The sequence below is a fragment of the Coenobita brevimanus genome, chromosome 68 (genome assembly GCF_032717465.1).
Source record: "Coenobita brevimanus isolate Jiangsu-jjx chromosome 68, ASM3271746v2, whole genome shotgun sequence".
In the NCBI taxonomy this organism is placed as follows: Eukaryota; Metazoa; Arthropoda; class Malacostraca; order Decapoda; family Coenobitidae; genus Coenobita; species Coenobita brevimanus.
In genome coordinates, this window is record NC_137021.1 from 7,944,097 (window position 1) to 7,963,892 (window position 19,796).

Below are 19,796 nucleotides of genomic sequence, written 5' to 3' on the forward strand. Positions count from 1 at the left end.
TTCCCGTGTTATGTGAGCACTCGCTGTATACTGTATATAAATGATAATACTCTACTGTACACTGATAAACATGCCTTTTTTTACCTTATTGTGATGAACATAGCTGAGGTGGTCAGGCAGTCCACACTGCTTCTGGAATTATCAGACTTTTTCCAATACAGGTATACCCTGGTTTAATGATGCGGTTGGTTAAGTAAAAATCCATCGCTTGCCAGGATATTGTATAACGGGGTAGATTTAACATGTAAAGTATAGGGATGCATTTTTAAATCTTGGGTTTCCCCCCTAACAAAATCCTAAACCCACTGAAATGAGTCCAAAAACAAGTTGCTAGCTCATCTAAACCCCCAGATAGCTTTAAAACAAGCTAAACTAAGCCTAAAAGCAGTTTATAACTCACCGAAACCCAAAAATAAAACCTGAAAATCATCAGAATATAAGTCTGAAAAAAATCAAACTTTGTAAACTGTACCCCAAAGTGACAATATTCACCCCACCTATGACTATAGCAGTCTAAGAACAGTTTATAAATCAATCTAAACACAAAATTTATGTCTAATAAATCATCAAAATTGGTAAAAAAAAATCTAAACCCATCATTAAACCAGGGTTTCGCCATCGTTAGGCGGGGTGTCGCATCAAAGGGTATCGAATATCAGGATATACCTGCATGCAAGTAGCTCCTCAGTTCGGATAAAAGTGAATTCCGGGCCGGTGAAGTCCGTTATATCGAGGTTTTGTTGTAATGAGAGAGACCTGTACTAATTTTCACTTCAGTTGCTCATACACATTTACCTTTATATGAGATTCCCATATGTTGATTTTTTTTTATTATTATTATTATTATTATTTTTTTTTTTATGCCATGTCTTCCTTTTTCAGTAAAGGCAAAGGCATTGGCCCTTCGTAGAGGACTTTGGTTTTGGACCGTGTAGCACTTTATGACCGGATGCCCTTCCTGATGTCTGTCAATGACCCTTGGGTGAACCCGAACCTCCGACCCTTTGGTCAGAGCGCTGTAGACCACTGAGCCATGGCTGCTACAAAAATATGCAATGTAATTCATGTACAGTACATCTTACTATGACTGTGGATTTTTTCTTTCAGGTTGTGATCCTTGGGGATGGAGGAGTTGGAAAATCTTGCCTCATGAATCGTTTTGTCACAGATCGTTTTGATGAACACTCCTTCCACACTATTGGTGTGGAATTTCTTAATAAGGAGATTGAGCTTGGGGGGGAAACATACACACTTCAGGTACGTTTTGCTCAGTGTTCAGTGATGTGGGGCTATCCATTAAACAGTAAACTGTTTTGTCTATATGATCATTATTTTTTTTAAATAATGGAAATATTAAAGGGGTTTTATATGAAGAACAGAAGTAAATGCATTATATGATATATTTTTTTTTACTGCAGATTTGGGACACGGCAGGTCAGGAAAGATTCAAGAGTTTACGAACACCTTTTTATCGTGGGTCTGATATGTGCCTCCTTACATTTGGTGTTGATGACCCACCAAGTTTCAAGAACCTTGATACATGGCGAAAGGAGTTTGTTTACTATGCCGATGTCAAAGCAGATTTCCCATTTCTTGTAGTAGGAAATAAGGTAATGGAACATGCACTTCACCTGCTTCAAGCAAATACAGTGCCCTTGATTTTATGGAGTGGATTTAACTTAAATGATTTACAGTGAATATAACCTGAATGATGTACAATGCTGGACATTCCCTGAATGATGTACAATACTGGACATTCCCTGCATAGTCCTGATTTTACATAATCTTCCTCACCACTGTACATCATCTTTAATATTCATTTTCACCCAATTACAGTCATCCCTCTTTATTGCAGTTTCCAGTTGGCATGTTTCATTGATGAGTAAACGTCACAAAAAAATACACTAGTGTATGGTGTATATAGGGATGGGTTAACAAAATTTATTGTTAAATTGCTTAAACTTTAAGCAAGTAGATTCTAATGTCTGGTTGTTTTGAAATACTGTGAAGGATTTTTAGGCAGTTGGATAGTTGAATTATGGTTGTGGAGGTGCTCTTAGAGAACTTTCATTATGTGCAAATTTTCAGTATTTGAGGGTGTGACTTCCTAGCACCTGTGAAAAATGGAGGGATGACTAATCACTATATTACTTATTTTCTTCTAATCTGTTTTTCTTATCATTGATTACAGTAGTACTTCCTCACTAGGTGTTCAACACCAGTTCATTGTCAGAATGTAGAAAGAAAAATTCTCTTCCATAAGATTGACTTGGAGAGAAAAGTGAGCACAGAGGAAGCAGAGGCCTGGTGTAAAGAAAATGGAGACCTTCCTTATATTGAGACATCAGCAAAAGATGCAACCAATGTTGAGGCTTCCTTTATGATGTGTCTCAGAAGATGGGCCAATATTGAAGGAAGACAGGTGAGAAATTTATAGTACATTTTATAATGTAGTCAGTTATTTTTTCATTATCATCATCTAGACCTCCTTTTCCACCCTAGGGCAGGGTGAAATGTACATATTTATGCAGTATGTCATTCACCAGTAGCAGTAGTTGGTGGATGACTACTGCTTATTCGTGTGGTCCTTCTGTGGGAGTGAGGGAGAAGTGTGGCTTCAGGCTTGGAAACTACCTGCATAACCATTCACTCACTCGCAAAAACACGTCAGCCACAATTACAGGCAAACCCCGTTTTAACGATGCATTTGGTTAAGTAAAAACCCATGGCTTGGCGGGGTATCGTGTCATAGGATAGATTTAACATGTAAAGTATAGGGATGCATTTTTGAGCCTTGTTTTTTCCCCCTAACGAAGTCCTAAACCCACCCAAATTAATTCAAAAAAGAGTTTGAAGCCAATCTACATGGCCTAACAGCTGTAAAAGAAGCTAACCTAAGCCCAAAACCAGTGCCTGTCTCGCTTGTTCCCAGTCAAGGTCACTGGTGAATGCAATCTCCTACTCGTATTCAAACTCAGTAGGGAAGAAGCATCAGCATAGTATGCAATCCCACCATCAGACAGTCCCAGGACAATTAAATAGACATCTGTTATGCATAATAATAGTATATAAATGACGTAGAACTGTCCAAGGTGCGAATTGTTGTGACGGAGAAGCGTTGATGTTTTGATGGGGAATTCTTATGACAAGGAATGTGATCAATGATGCAATCAGGATAGCCTTTTCAACGGCCGCTCTTTATGTCGTTTTAGTTACTGTTCTGGTTGCTGAGCTCTTTTATATTCTCCTCTCTTATTTTCCAGCATTTATTTAGAAATTCCTTTGTATAGCATTTTCAAAGAATTTTCCCTTGAACAACCTGAATGTAAATGCATGGTTTATCAGTGTCACAGTTTTCATCAGTGCATGAAATATGTACTCTTTAAGGCTTTCATAATACCATACACACAATCCACCCAACCATCTCTCTCCTGTAGCACGTCAATTGCCCTTGAGTAAAAACTCAACAAGTTGGAAACACATGACCTTCCACTTCTAAATCCAGACTGACTATTAGCCCAAAATATTCATCTCTTCCAGATATTTTATCCATCTATCTTTCAGAATTCTCTCACATAATTTTGCGACCATGCTGGTTAGGGACACTGGTCTTTAATTCAGGGGTTCTTCTCTGTTTCCTCCCTTATAAATTGGTACCACATTTGCCCTCTTCCATTCTTGAGGCACTTTCCCCTCTTCCAGGGAACACACAATTAAACTGTGAAGCTTATCCGCCAGTTGTTCTCTGCATTCCATCAGTACCCAATTAGAGCTTCCATCTGGTCCTGGAGCTTTCATTACATCTTGGATTTCCAGTAATTTATTCACTTCCTATACTTCCACTTGTATATCTTTTATCACTACATTTCTAGTCACTGTCTCCCCTTTCACAAACTCCTTTTCATTGGTGAAAACTGATTGGAAATATTTGTTCATTATTTCTGCTTGCATTGCTGCATCTTTATAGACCTCTCCTTCTACTTTCAGTTTGGTGATTCCTTCCTTTTGTTTCAGTTTGCCATTGACAAATCTATAAAACAGTTTGGGTTCATCCTTACATTTGTCTATTATAACTTTTTCAAAATTCCTTTCTTCCTTTCTATGTATTCTAGTGTATTCATTTATAGTTCTTTTATATTCTTCCTTTGTTCTCTTGTTATGTCTCTTTCTCCAGTTGTTCCACGGCGTATCTCTTTCTTTTTTTGCTATCATACACTTTCTATTAAACCACTCCTTTTTCCTGTTTTCTTTCTTCCTTACTCTTGGCACAAAATTTTCCACTCCTGAATTATAGAGGTCTAGAAAAATATCCGACTTCCTCTGTATATCTCTTGTTTCTCTGAATTTTCTCCAATCTGCATTTTTGAAAAAATTTCTCAATCCTGTAAAGTTTGCTTTCCCAGAGTTGTATCATCCCTGCCTATAAAGCTCATCTCTTGGCTCCACGTTCCCTGTTATCATCTGGAACTCAGTGACCACATGATCACTTTTTCCAATAGAACACAGATATTCCAAGGATTCTATTACAGCAGGCTCTTTGGTAAACAGTAAATCTAGTCTTGCTGGTGTGTCCTTACCTTAGAACTGTGTCTCTTCTTTGACCCATTGCATCATCACATTGTTCATTGTTATATTTAATAATATAGTGCCCCACGAATCTTCGCTGCCTCCTGAGTCCCATTCCTCCCAGTTCACCTTTTTACAATTGAAGTCACCCATTAAAATTATATTGTAGCTTTTCTCAATCACTTTCTGTAAATAACTAGCCATGTCCGACAACATTTCCTGGTATTCATCATCATGCTCTTGTCTTGGGGCAAACATACACTAGTGCCATATCTCTCTTGCTATTCTCTCCAGTGTGTGTGTGTGTGTGTGTGTGTGTGTGTGTGTGTGTGTGTGTGTGTGTGTGTGTGTGTGTGTGTGTGTGTGTGTGTGTGTGTGTGTGTGTGTGTGTGTGTGTGTGCATCCGTGCAAATATTCTTGCATGTGTGTGTGTGTGTGTGTGTGTGTGTATTTACCTATTTGTAGTATACAGGAATTGAGCGATGCTCGTGTTGTCCTGTCTCCATATCCACATTTATCTAGTCTACTTTTACACACATGAATGTTTTTCTCCTGCACCACCTTTTTGTCTAATTCGTTCCAAATACTTATGTATTTACCCAATATACAGTCCTGTATGAGACAGCCCTAGCATGTATTCAATATGGGCTGTGGGTGTTAGCGCCGAAGCGGTGACATGTAGAGGTGTATGGTATGCAGGAGGACTGCTGGGCCTTGATAGCAGGCTGTGAAGCCTATGCCCAGAGTCGGACACATAAAAAAAAAAAAAAAACCTAATTGAGATACACACGAAATATGCTATGCTCTTGCGTTCCCATCGCTGTTTCTCAGTAAGTCAAATTTAGCTTTAAACCCATTTAAGTTTTTTGACTGGACAATCTGTTTGTCAAGGCTATTCCATAAATCTATACTTCTGTAAGAAAAGCTATGTTTCTTGATATCCTTCAAGCAGCTTGACTTTTTCAATTTCATTCCGTGTCCACTTGTTACTCTCTTATCCCATAAAAACAGATCTTCTCAGTCAATTTTATCTACTCCCACCATGGTCCTGAACACTGCAATCATGTCTCCCCTCTTTCTCCTTTCCTCTAAGGAAGGCAAATCCAGCTTTTCCAGCCTCTCTCTGTATGACAGATCTGCCAGACTGGGGACCATCTTGGTTGCTGTTCTTTGTATTCTCTCAATCTTGTTTATATCTTTCTTTTTGTGTGGGGACCACACTACTGCTGCATATTCTAACCAGGAGCGGATCATGGCCACTATCAATTTTTTCATCATCTCCTCATCCATATAATGAAATGCTAGTCTTATGTTAGTCAAGAGTTTATAAGTCTCTCTAACTATCTTATTAATGTGCTTTTCAGGTGACAAACTATCTTGGACCATCACTCCCAAGTCTTTCTCTTCCCTCATTTTAGTGATTAATTCATTACCCAGCAAATAATTCATTGATAGCCTCCTGTACTTTTACCCATTTCCAATATTTTACATTTCTTTACATTAAATTTCATTTCCCACATCCGGCTCCAGTCTTGTATCCTATCCAGATCCTCCTGCAGCATTTTACAATCCTTCTCAACCTCTACCTTCCTCAAGATCTTTACATCATCAGCAAACAGACTTGCATAACTGTTCACTCCATCTACCATATCATTTACGTAAATCAGAAACATTACTGGCGCCAACACCAAGCCTTGGGGGACTCCATTTGTTACTTCCCTCCATCCAGACATCCTATCCTTTATTACTGTCCTCATTTGTCTGTCTCTCAAAAAGTCTCTCATCCATTCCAGGAGTTTCCCCTTCAGTCCTCCTATAATGTATATTCTAGTTTCCACATTAGTCTCTTATGAGGTACCTTGTCAAAGGCCTTCTCTAAGTACACACAATCCACCCAACCATCTCTCTCCTGTACCACGTCAATCGCTCTTGAGTAAAAGCTCAACAAGTTAGAAACACATGACCTTCAACTTCTGAATCCAAACTGACATTCGGCCAAAATATTCATCTCTTCTAGGTATTTTATCCATCTGTCTTTCAGGATTCTTTCGCACAATTTTGCGACCATGCTGGTTAGAGACACTGGTCTATAATTCAGGGGTTCTTCCCTGTTTCCTCCCTTATAAATTGGTACCACATTTGCCCTCTTCCATTCTTTTGGCACTTTCCCCTTTTCGAGAGAACACATGATTAAACTGTGAATTTTATCTGCCAGTTGTTCTCTCCATTCCTTCAGTACCCAATTAGAAATTCCATCAGGTCCTGGGGCTTTCCTTACATCTTGGGTTTCCAATAATTTGTACACTTCCTGTACCTCCACTTTTATATCTTTTATCACCGGTACATTTCTAGTCGCTCCCTCCCTTTCCACAAACTCTTTTTCATTAGTGAAAACTGATTGGAAACATTTGTTCATTATTTCAGCTTGCATTGCTGCATCTTTATAGACCTCTCCTTTTACTTTCAATTTGGTGATTCCTTCCTTTTGTTTCAGTTTGCCATTGACAAATCTATAAAACAGTTTGGGTTCATCCTTACATTTGTCTATTATACCTTTTTCAAAATTCCTTTCTTCTTCTCTGTGTATTCTTGTGTATTCATTTCTAGTTCTTTTAAGTTCTTCCTTTGTTCTGGTGTTGCCTCTCTTTCTCCAGTTGTTCCACGCCTTATCTCTCTCTTTTTTTGCTATCATACACCTTCTATTAAACCATTCCCTCTTCCTGTTTTCTTTCCCTCTTACTCTTGGTACAAATTTTTCCACTCCCAAATTATAGAGGTCTAGAAAGATATCCCACTTCCTTTGTATCTCTCTTGTTTCTCTGAATCTTCTCCAATCCGCATTTTCAAAAAATTTTCTCAGTCCTGTGAAATTAGCTTTCCCAAAGTTGTATCATCCCTGTCTATGAAGCTCGTCTCTTGGCTCAACGTTCCGTATTATCATCTGGAATACAGTGACAACATGATCACTTTTTCCTATAGGACAGAAATATTTCAGCGATTCTATTACATCGGGTTCTTTGGTAAACAGTAAATCTAGTCTTGCTGGTGTGTCCGCACCTCGGAACCATGTTTCTTCTTTGACCCATTGCGTCATCACATTATTCATTATTATATTTAATGATATAGTGCCCCACAAATCCTCGCTGCCTCCTGAGTCCCATTCTTCCCAGTTCACCTCTTTACAGTTAAAGTCACCCACCAAAATTATATTGTTGCTTTTCTCAATTGTTTTTTGTTGTTTGTGTGTGTGTGTGTGTGTGTGTGTGTGTGTGTGTGTGTGTGTGTGTGTGTGTGTGTGTAAATGCATGCATATGGAAGAATTTTTATATGGAAATGCTTATTGAGAGGGAATGTTACGACTCCAACTTCAAATGACATTGCAGGATATCGTTGGTAAGAAGCATGTCCACATGTGGGTATAATTATTCTTCCATATGAACATTCCGTGGTACTCTGTTATTAAGACATAAGATTGAATAAGTCATTGTAAACCTCCAGGAACGAATGCCCATGCCAGACACAGTGCAGTTAGACAGCGGGCATTCTCATCATCATCTGTGTGCTTGTTCTTCCTAGGACCTATCAGGTATGTCAGTCATTTTACCTTGGGGTGACTTGTGTTTTCGGTTGTAATGTTGAGCATTGGTGATGCATATTAACCCCTAAACTATGTAATCCATTCCAAAATGTGTTGAAGCAGAGTACATTATGTTGATTTACTGTGTATATATGCAAGTATATATATATATATATATATACTACATGTAAGCCCTTAATTCACGCGAGGGTTAGGTTCCCAGACCCTTCGCGTATGTGGTAAATTCGCGTATATGTTCTGCCCTTGTGTGCACATAATTACGCATGTTTATATGTATATTACATCTGAATAATACTGTTTATGCACTACATACACCTTATAAACTAGCATAAAGTATTAAAAACAACAAAAATGTAAGAAATTTAAAACTGAAACCTGACAAGCATAGGCATAGGTAGAGACACTTAAGCAGTCTGGTGCACTAGCCCTCACTGCCTCCCGTATGCTACATTCTGCCTTCTTTATTGTATGAACAGTTGACTCATTCACCCCAAACATGTGGTTCCAAGACAATTCACAGGCGTAGGTGGAGACACTTTTGCACAGTCTGGTGCACTAGCCCTCACTGTCTCCCGTATGCTACGTTCTCCTTCTTTATTGTATGAACAGTTGACTCACCCCAAACATACAGTTCTGAGACAATTCACCATCAAGTCAATTCACTGTCAAAACATGGACAATTCCCCGTCATTCTATTAATATACTTATTATTGATTAATTAATACTTTAATAACTTATTTTCAGGGGAATTTTATAACTCATATAAGTAAAAAACTAGTGTACTGTACTTGCTAAATAAACTGGTATGTAAATAAATGACGGGGAATCGTCCTGACGGAGAATTGTCGCCAACATTCCTCCCTGAGTTTGTCCAGCACTTTAACTTTGTCAGTGACACCACTTTACCAGCCCGCTTTGGTGTGTTACCTCATGCATCACTAGCACTACGCTTAGGCCCCATGTTGGCAGACAAGGCAAGCAATCACTGGAAGGCAGAAAAATAAGCCACAAATAACAATTCTCGATCTCGAGTCACGCATGATTCGACCTTCGGATTCAGACTGACTGTGTGGTGCGTGGTAGACCGACCTCCCAGGCTCCCACACACATACACACACACACATACATATATGTATGCACACGGGCAGGAGGTAGGCATTTTTTATATTTTATTTATTTCTCTTGTATATTGAAATTACAGTGGAAGCTCAATTATCCAGGCTCGGATTATCCAGCTTTCGGTATATCCGGGCCGTGACCCAATGGTTCAGTGGTATAGTAATTCATAGAATTATTCGTACGATAGCTCCGGTTTAAACAGGAAGCATCCAGTTTCTAGGGAGAGAGGCATGGATAAACCAGAAAGAGTCTTGCTCACCCTGCCCCCACCCACACCTCCTGCTCACAACTCGATCACAAGGGTGGTAGGATGGAGTTTGGTGAGGCAACTGTTACTCCTGACGTAGCCTAACCTTGCTTAACTACTTAATAATTTAACCTAACCTGACCTAACCTGGGCTCCAGTTGGGAAATTGGGAAACTAAATCCACTTTTGTGTACGATGAGTTTCATCCATTATGCCCGAAGCAATCGTAGGTACGGCTTAAAGAACGTGATAAAAGAGAAAATCTTTCAGCAAGAGAAGGTAATTTACTACCCTCAAAATAGAAAAACACAGAAAACAAACTGGAGGAATATGAAGTGAATTGGTGAGGTCTTTAGGCTGTATGCTTAGACGAAAAGTAATGGGTTTCCTAGTTTTAGGGAACGAAATGAAACAAGAATGTCTGCTAATCAGAAAAAAAAAAAAAATCATCTCATGTGTTCTCGTAAGTTAGCATTGAGTTCTGCATTTTTCGTTAGGTATCGCGCCTCCCAACACATTTCGGACCAACAGAGCATTGTTATTTCTTCCTCTTATATTTACTGTTCACTCTTTTGTTCATTCTTAAGTGTACTGTATGTGTGAGAGAATTAATACAAACAATAATGCATTCCATTAACCCCATCATAGCTGTCAGCCTCGAACAATGCTTTACTGTACCGGTGTCAGGGATGTTGGGTTAGGGAGAGCTATAAAAAACTGCGAACAATTATGGGAAGGGAACGAAGGTCACTGGTATGTTTTCACGACCCTCCTCTACCATCTCAAACAGTCAGGCGGCCTGCCACTTCATCTCAGATGTTTTCGCTGATATGTTTAAATGCTAATGTAACATGTACCCTAATTATGAGTAAGTTTCTTCCAATATGCCGGAAACAAACGTAGGTAAGGCTTAAGGAACGTTATGATAATAAGAAAACAAACTAGAAAAATACAAAAACAAACTAGAGAATATGAATTGAATTGGTAAGGTTATTACGCTGTATGCTTGGACGAAAATATAAGAGTTTCACAATTATAGGGGACGAAATGGAACAATTATGTTTACTAATAAGAAAAAATACTTTCATCTCAAGTGTTCTTGTAAGGTGGCATTCAGTTCCACATTCATTGTTCGATGTCGCTTCCCAACACATTTCGGACCGATAGAGCATACAGTTATTTCTGCTCCTTACAGTTAAGTGTACATTTATTGCACATTCTTTTGTTCATTCGTGTATGTGTGAAAGAGAGAGTATTGATACAAACAATAATGTATTCCATTAACCTCCTATGGCTGTTAGCCTTGAACAATGCTTTACTGTACCGGTGTCAATAACGTTAAGTTAGGGAGGGCCATAAAAACTGCGAACAATTATGGGAAGGGAACGGTCACTGGTATGTTTACACGACCCTACTCAACCATCCCAAACAGCTCGGCAGTCCTTTCATCCCAGATGTTTTCGCCGATATGTTTAAATGCTAAAGTAACATGCACCCTAACTTTATGTTTAAATTCTAATGTAACATGCCCCCTAATTTTCTTTCACGAATCATAGCAAATCACAAGATGGGTTTAGGGAGGAGGGGAAAAAGCCAGGTGTACCAGACGAGTCTTTTCAAATCTGTAAGAAAAAGAAACTGACTTTATAACTTTGAAAAAATGGTTTCAAGGTCTGCCACGGGAGCACACAAATTTCTGAACTCACCAACATTGAGGATTTGAGGGGGGTAAACATACGCTTTGCTGTAAGCAGTAAAAGCACCTTACCAAATCAGTTCATCCTGATAGTCTGTTATATTTTTCTGATTATTTCTGGGTTGGTAAATAAACATTTCTTGTTAAATCTTTCCCCGCTGTTTTTATCTGTTCTGGTGTGACGACTCTTTGATTCGTTAACGTAATGGCAGAAGACACTGTTCTAATCTAAGTGTTTAAACCTGGCCTAACCTAGCTTAACTGCACCTAATAATGTAACCTAACCTAATCTTCAGTTGGGAAGTTGGGAAACGAAGTCCACATTTGAGTACGATGAGTTTCGTTCATTGTGCTGGAAACAATCGTAGGTACAGCTTTAGAACGTGACGATACTAACAGGGAGGAAATCTTTCAGTAAGAAAACGTGATTTACCGAACTGAATATAGTCTGAAAAATACTGAAACAAGCTGGAGGAATATACATTGAACTGGAAAGGTCTTTCTGGTACTTAAGTGTACATTTACCGGTAAATAAATCAGTCTAACAGTACAGTACTTGTGTTTCCGCCGGATTAATCGTGCTTTCGGATTAATCAGACACCCCTTAACACCATATAGCCCGGATAATCGGGCTATCTCTGTACTTATTTGAATACTATAATTTTATGTTTTAATTATTGTACGAAAAATTCGTGGATAACCGAAATCGCATGAAAAAAGTTCGCGTGAATTAAGGGATTACCTGTGTGTGTATATATATATATATATATATATATATATATATATATATATATATATATATAAGTAATCCCTCTAATATCCGAACGCCCAATATCAGAACATCCCCACTAACCAGACATAATCGTCCCGGGATCCAATATTCCCAAAATGGGCCAAAAACCGCCAAAAATTCGAAAAAAATCTTACTTTTTTCCCCTCCTGTAATTTGAAATTGCCGCGTGGCGCCGAACAGCTGTTACACCATGGTCTCTTCATCCCTTCCTTCCTCCCCCTCCCCCCTCCCCTGGCAGGGTTGCCATTTGGTATTTTTCATTACCAAGTGTGGGCCAATTTGGTAATGAAAAATTCGTTTGGTAATGAATCAGAATAATGCATTACCAAATGGATTTTTCACATGTATGAGGAGACACAGGATGAAGATGGTGGATTGTTTGCTCTCTCTGATTAATCTGCTACCCTACATAGCTTGAAAATAATCAACATGGTGTTAATTATAAGGAGAGTGATTACATGTATTTCTATCTATCTATCTATCTATCTATCTATTGCCAGACGCCTCAATCCCGTTTGGGGTGGCCACAAACAAATCGCCTCCAAGTCGCCCTGTCCCCCGCCATTTCACTGCCCTGCTCCCAACTCACACCCCCCTCTCTCATATACCTCTCCACCCCATCCCTGCTAGCTTTACGAATTTGGTAATGAAAAGTTAAATTTGGTAATGAAAGTTGAGGAGATTGGTAATGTGGCCGTTGCGATCTGGCAACTCTGTTACCCCACCATCATCAACAGTCACAGCCAAACTCCGATCGAGAGCAGATGCTTATAGCAGTGCAAGCCACAGGTGCTTGTTTTTTGTGAATAAACAGTGAATAAACTGCAATACCTCGCCACTAGAACACACGGGAATTTACAGTGTTGTGCAGTGTTAAGAAATTAAAATTTAGAGTGCAGAGGATTAACTGTGGACTGCAAACTGGCGGTTCAAACCAGTCCAGGAGCCAGGGACTTGTAAGTACCCAGAATGTTTAATATTGTATATACTCACCTCTAAAACCTCATTTTATGGTTCTTTTGCATTAATTTCAGTCTTTTATGTCCTTTATTGGTGTGATTTGGGTCTTACATAGGTGCAGTGCATGTCCAGAGGGAGTTTTATAGGTGTTTTTCTGAGTTAGAGTCCATAAGTACAAGTACAGGAGGCTGGGGCCCAATATCTGGACAGGATCACTATCCGGACATGCCTTTGGCTCTATTACGTCGGATATTGGAGGGATTACTTATATATATATATACACACACACACACACATATGTATATCATCATTTATCATCCAATCCTACGTTGATATATATATATTATATATATATATATATATATATATATATATATATATATATATATATATATACTGTATATATATATATATATATATATATATATATATATATATATATATATATATATATATATATATATATATATATATATATATATATATATATATATATATATATATATATATATATATATACACACACACACACACACACACTCATGTATATCATCATTCATCATCCAATCCTATGTTGATATATATATATATATATATATATATATATATATACACACATATGACATATGTATATCATTATTCATCATCCAATCCTACGTTGCCCCATGAGGAGCGTAGAAGCCCGGGGCTAGGCAAGTTGGCCCTGACATTTAAGATAAGGGTGACCAGCCTCACTCCTCCGTGAGTGGCATTACGTGAACAATAAACCCCAACCACCCTTTGATATAAACCTACACATTCTCAATCCGATTGGAGTGCCTTAATTACCCACTAAACCACCATGCGCGAAAATCTGGTTATATGGTTACCACCCAGCGTAGTAAATGGTTTCCTGGTGTACAGGAAACCATTTGGCTTGTCACTCAGTGTAGAGTCATCCACAGGCAGAAGGAAGAGGAAAGAATGAAGGAAGGAAAGACAGAAGAGGATGGAAGGAAAGAAGGATGGAGGAGAGGAAAGGGCAGACACCCAAGAGCAGCACTACATCGTGTGAGTGGATGGTGAGTGCCCCCACGTACTACTACAGATATGTACAGTATATATATATATATATATATATATATATATATATATATATATATATTTGTATACTGTATATATACAGTATACAGTAATCCCTGTAAGACCCGGACGCCCAAGTCCCGGACATTTTGGGCTTGGGTCCTTGGACACCAAAAATGGCCAAAAAACATAAAAGTGAAAAAAAAAGAAAAAAAGAACAACATGTTTTCACTCCTACTCTGAATTTGCCGCATGGTGACGAACAGCTGTGTTTTGGCGCGTAGTTCCTCCAACGTTTGCTAGAGCGCCCCTGCATCCTCCCCATTTCACGCCTACTTAACGTTGTGACTGCATGCTTGTCGCTATGGCTGCCCACATGCTCGTTTTTGTTGTGGTGCCCTACCTTCTGCAGGCCCTGCTGTTCCTCTGCTGCCTCTTACTCGTGTGTGTGATGATGGCCCTGTTACCTGAGAAGAAGAAACGAGTGGTTGTGACTCTGGAGAAGAAGAGGAATATATTGGAGAAGGAGGACATGGGATGGTCGACTTCACACATCCTTTGTGAATCAACCTGGCCTACTCTGCCTTGTTTGATATCAAGAAATCCTGGGACAAACTCTCCCAGTACACGGCAGATTTCACATCGAAGACAAAACACACCGTGCAGAGGAAGATTACTTACCCTCTCAGGCTTGCAAAAGTCGATTGCTCCACGCTGATTTGGTATCGTCAACAACGTGCTGCTGGCGTGCTAGTGTGTGGTACGGAGCTGAAGGCTGCTGCTGAGAAGGTCACAAGGTTACACTACACCCCAGACTTCAAGGCATCCAAAGGGTGGCTCTTCACTTTCAAACTACAACATGGACTTACCAGCCATAAGGCCCATGGCGAAGCTTTGGACGCCAACGAGGATGGAGTAGAAGAGTTTCGGCAGAAGGTGAAGAGCTTGATTGACAGGGAGGGCCTCACTCTCAGTCAGGTCTATGATGCTGACGAAACTGGTCTCTTCTATTGTTCGCTGCCCACGAACACCCTAGCAGAGGAGACGGAGAACCGTTTTCTGTACCTGGACGCAAGCTCTTCAAACAACGGAGATCTGCTTTGTGTTGTGCCAGTGGTAACGGCATGCACTGGCTCAAGCCCGTTATTGTTGGTTGTGCAAAGCAGCCTCGGTGCCTTTGTGGGTTGATGGATGTCCTTCTTGTCGTTTGGTACCTTTCTGTGAAGGCTTGGTTCATAGTCAAGATCTTCAAAGACTGGTTTCACCAGCACTTTGTCAAGGAGGTCATCCATTACCAGACGAACACACTGGGATTCCCATGCATCTAGGTAAAGGCTCTCCTTCTGGAGAATGCATCTGCGCATCTGTCCGACAAGGATTTGGCGGCTGAGAATAGGTGCTTGTTCTTGCCATCTAATACTACTGCTCTCATCCAGCCAATGGACCAAGGAGTGATCATGGCTACAAAGAGGCTGTACCGTCGGAAGTTCCTGGATGAGGTGATGGTTGTTCTCGAGGACGAGTTTGAGCGCAGGGAGGGATGGGACACGGGAAGCCAGCGGACTGTGGAAAACCTCCACCGCTACAGCCTCAAGTCAGCCATCTGCAGCTGGGCCAGTGCATGGATAGGAAAGTCCCTGTCAAGACTCTGGAAAGTGGTTGGTCTCCTCTGCTTCTCGGACCTGATATGGTGCACGACTTTCTAGGTTTTGACATGAATGACTTCCATGCGCATCTTTGTGTGGCTGGCGATGAGGTGGATGCGGACGAAGTGCATGAGTGGTTGGATGATGGTGAGGGAGATCCATGATATCGGATCATGTCTGATATCGAGATCGCATCTTCAGTTGTAGGTATAAGTACCCAGATGGAAGATTCTGACGAGGACAACGAGGATGATGCAGACTCCTCTCAGCGCGCCACTACTCCAGCCATCCCCAAGCTGAGCACATTCCAGGAGCACGTCGAGTTCGTTCTGGACCACCTTTAACACCTGGACTGCGACAGGGAGATGGGGCCCCTGGGACTTGTGAAGGAAGTGCGTGCTTTTAGGCAGCGCATCATCAGTTGCCAGAATCACCGTTCCTTACATCAATCAATCATTGGCACCTTCATCAGGCCCGTGACCCCCACTGTGCCCAGCCCTGGCTCCACACCACTGCCTCACCAAGACCTGCCTTCCACCTCCGAGCCACAGCCCAGCACATTGGCCATGTAGGAGTCTCCACTGGACGTGAGTTTGTGGCTATCTTCAGAGTTGTCTGCAGTGGGTAACCCATCACCACATCCCAGCGACGCGCCCCTCGGCCACCAGCAATACCTACTGTATGGCTCTGACAGTGAATAAACTGCAAAAACTCGCCACTGGACCACATGGGAATTTACAGTGTTGTTCAGTGTTAAGAACAGAATGTGCAGTGTTAAGAAATTAGATTTCAGAGTGCAAATGATTAAGTGCAGAATACAACACTGGTGTGTTTCAAGTGCAGTGCAAGCAAGAAAAATATATGTAGTGTTAAGAAATTAGAATTCAGAGTGCAAAGGATTAAGTCCAGAGTGCAACACTGGTGTGTTTCAAGTGCAACGCAGATAAGAAAAGAATGTACAGTGTTAAGAAATTAGAATTCAGAGTGCAAAGGATTAACTGCAGGGTGCAACACTGGCGTGTTTCAAGTGCTGCGCAAGTAAGAGGCTTACAGAGCAAAGTCTGAGTCACAGAGGTTTTTACTTGATATCACTCACCATCCACTCACTTGATGTAGTGCTGCTCACGGGTTTCTGCCCTTTCCTCTCCTTCATCCATCTTTCCATCCATCCTCTTCTGTCTTTCTTTCCTTCATTCTTTCCTCTTTCTTCTGCCTGCGGGTGACTTTACATTCTCTCTTGTGTCTTTCTTTCCTTCATTCTTTCCTCTTCCTTCTGCCTGTGGGTGACTCTACACTGAGTGACAAGCCAAATGGTTTCCTGTACACCAGGAAACCATTTACTATGCTGGGTGGTAACCATATAAACAAATTTTGGCTCCTGGTGGTGTAGTGGGTAATAAAGGTGCTCCAATCGGATTGAGCCAGTGAAGGTTTATATCCAAGGGGTGGTTGGGGTTTATTGCTCCCTGTACTGTTGTTTGCAGATGATACCGTGTTGTTGAGTGAAGACGAAGGGGAGCTGCAAGGCTTGGTGGATGAGTTTGGGAGAGTGTGTAAGAAACGGAATCTAAAGGTGAATGTAGGGAAGAGTAAAGTGATGGTCTTTGAGAGAGGTGAAGTTAGTGAATGTACAGTGAGGTTGGATGGTGAGGAATTGGAAAATGTGAGTACGTTTAAGTACTTGGGTAGTGTGATGAGTAAGGATGGAGGTTTGGAGGGTGAAGTGCTTGAAAGGGTACAGCAGGGAAGAAAGGTTGCTAGTTCTTTGAAAGCAGTGATAAGAAACAGGGAAGTGAGCATGGAAGTGAAAAAGTTACTACATGACAGTATTGTGATACCAACTCTAACGTACGGAAGTGAAGCTTGGACGTTGTTGGAAGGACGCAAGTCAAGAGTGAGAGCCGTGGAAATTAGTTATTTAAGAGGAGCCTGTGGAGTCACATGGAGAGACAGGCTGACGAATGAGGATATAAAGGAGCGTTGTGGTGTTGATGTGGATGTGATAGGAAGCGTTATGAGGAACACACTGAGGTGGTTTGGCCATGTGGAGAGGATGGAGGGTGAAAGACTGACGAAGAGAGTGTATGTGAGTGAGGTGGAGGGGGAAAGAGGGAGGGGGAGGCCGAGGATGAGATGGAGAGATGGGGTGGAGAGGTATATGAGAGAGGGGGGTGTGAGTTGGGAGCAGGGGAGTGAAATTTCGGGGGACAGGGCGACTTGGAGGCGATTTGTTTGTGGCCACCCCAAACGGGATTGAGGCGTCTGGCAATAGATAGATAGATAGATAGTAATGCCACTCGGATGAGTGAGGCTGGTCACTCTCATCTTAAATGCCAGGACCAACTTTCCTAGCCCCGGGCTCCTACGTTCCTCATGGGTCAACGTAGGATTAGATGATGGATGGATGGATGGATGGACATAAATCTTGTGGAAGGGAAGAATATAATTTTTAAGTTGGCAAATCAGAAGAAGAGGAAGAATAGGGATATCATAGGTGAGCAGTGTGTGACGAATAATGAAGGAAGAGTTGTGGTGAATAGTGGGGATATTAAAGACGCGTGGAGAGAGCATTACTACCGGTTGTTGAATGAGGAGTTTGACTGGGACAGGGAAGGTTTGGATCCAGCAGATCCAGTGTTTGGCCCATGGCCTTTGATTGACATTGCTACTGTGAGCGGAGCAATAGGCAGGATGCAGGTGGGGAAGGCAGCAGGTGTGTCTGGATTGACTGCTGAAGTGTTGAAGGCACTGACCTGATGAATACAACTATACAGTATATGTGAGTGTGTTGTCCCTGATGATTGGCTGAGGAGTGTAATTGTAAATGTGTACAAGGGGAAGAGTGACGCCCAGGAAAGATGAAATTATAGAGGCATAAAGCTTTTAGACCAGATAATGAAGGCAATGGAGAGAGTTCTAAAAGGAATGATTAGAGAGTAGTAAATATTGGTGAAATGCAGTTTGGGTTTGTGCCAGGCAAAGGGACCACTGATGCCATATTCATTATTCGACATCTTCAGGAAAAATATAGGAAAGAAAAGGGAACTGTACTTTGTTTTTGTTGATTTGAAGAATGCCTTTGACTGAGTCCCTAGGGAGGTGGTGAGGTGACCAGTGAGAAAGCTTGGGATCATGGAGTGGCTGGTTAGGGTGGTTTTGGCCATGTATGTGGATGCTCACACCCAGGTGAGGGTGACTGGAGATTTGTGTGATGAATTTTCTGTCAGTGTTGGTGTGCATAAGGAGTCACTCTTGAGCCCCTTGTATGTTGATCATGGTACCTGAAGCCCTCTCACGTGACTTCAGAAATGGATTCCCATGGGAGATGTTGTACACTGATGATTTGGTGTTGGTTGCAGAGAATGAAAGGGAGGCAGAGGAAAGATTTAGGAAGTGGAGAGATGAAATGGGGCACAAAGGCTTAAGAGTAAATGCAGATAAAAGTGATGGTGTCCAGGGCTGGGGATGGTACTGTCAAAGATGAGGGAGAGGGGCCATGTGTGATTTGTCACAAGGGTGTGGGAAGTAATTCCATCTTGTGCAGTGTTTGTGATAAGTGAGTGTGTCAGAGATGTAGTGGTATTGGAGGTAGACTGCGTGATAATGCTGATTTCATATATGTGGTGTGTCAGGGAGAGCATGTGGATATTGTCAGACCTGAAAGGATTGAACTTTGCTGGTGAGTCTCTTGAATATGTGGAAGAGTTTTGTTATTTGGGAGACATGTTATGTGCCCCATAACATCTCTCCACTGTGGCTAGAGTGAGGGGTGGTCGGAAGAAGTTCAGGGAGCTGTTTCCTCTCTTGACATTGAGAGGGCTGTCTCTCCGTGCCAAGGGATCATTGTATGCAGCATGTGCCAGGGGTGTAATGCTGTATGGTAGTGAGACCTGAGCAGTAAAGGAAGAAGATATTCACAGGCTCAAACACACACAAATGGCAATGATTAGACCTGAGCAGTAAAGGAAGAAGATATTCACAAGCTCAAACATACAGAAATGGCAATGATTAGGTGGGTGTGCAATGTGTCCTTGAGTGCAAGGCCTGGGGGACTAGGATTATGCTGGAAGAGTTGAAAGGTGGGATGGGACTTGAATGTATTGGTGTTG

General features: G+C 41.2%; 1 protein-coding gene across 1 annotated transcript in view; it reads left to right on the plus strand.

Moving 5' to 3' along the window:
• The window catches only part of LOC145405843 (ras-related protein Rab-9A-like), an 85,462-nt gene that overhangs the window by 31,511 nt on the left and 34,155 nt on the right, over positions 1–19,796 (plus strand). Inside the window, exons 3-6 of the mRNA XM_080277090.1 lie at positions 1,108–1,257; positions 1,419–1,610; positions 2,264–2,422; positions 8,065–8,152. Coding sequence (XP_080133216.1) covers positions 1,108–1,257; positions 1,419–1,610; positions 2,264–2,422; positions 8,065–8,142 — 579 coding nt within the window. The 3' untranslated portion in view covers positions 8,143–8,152. The remainder of the gene's footprint in view (positions 1–1,107; positions 1,258–1,418; positions 1,611–2,263; positions 2,423–8,064; positions 8,153–19,796) is intronic.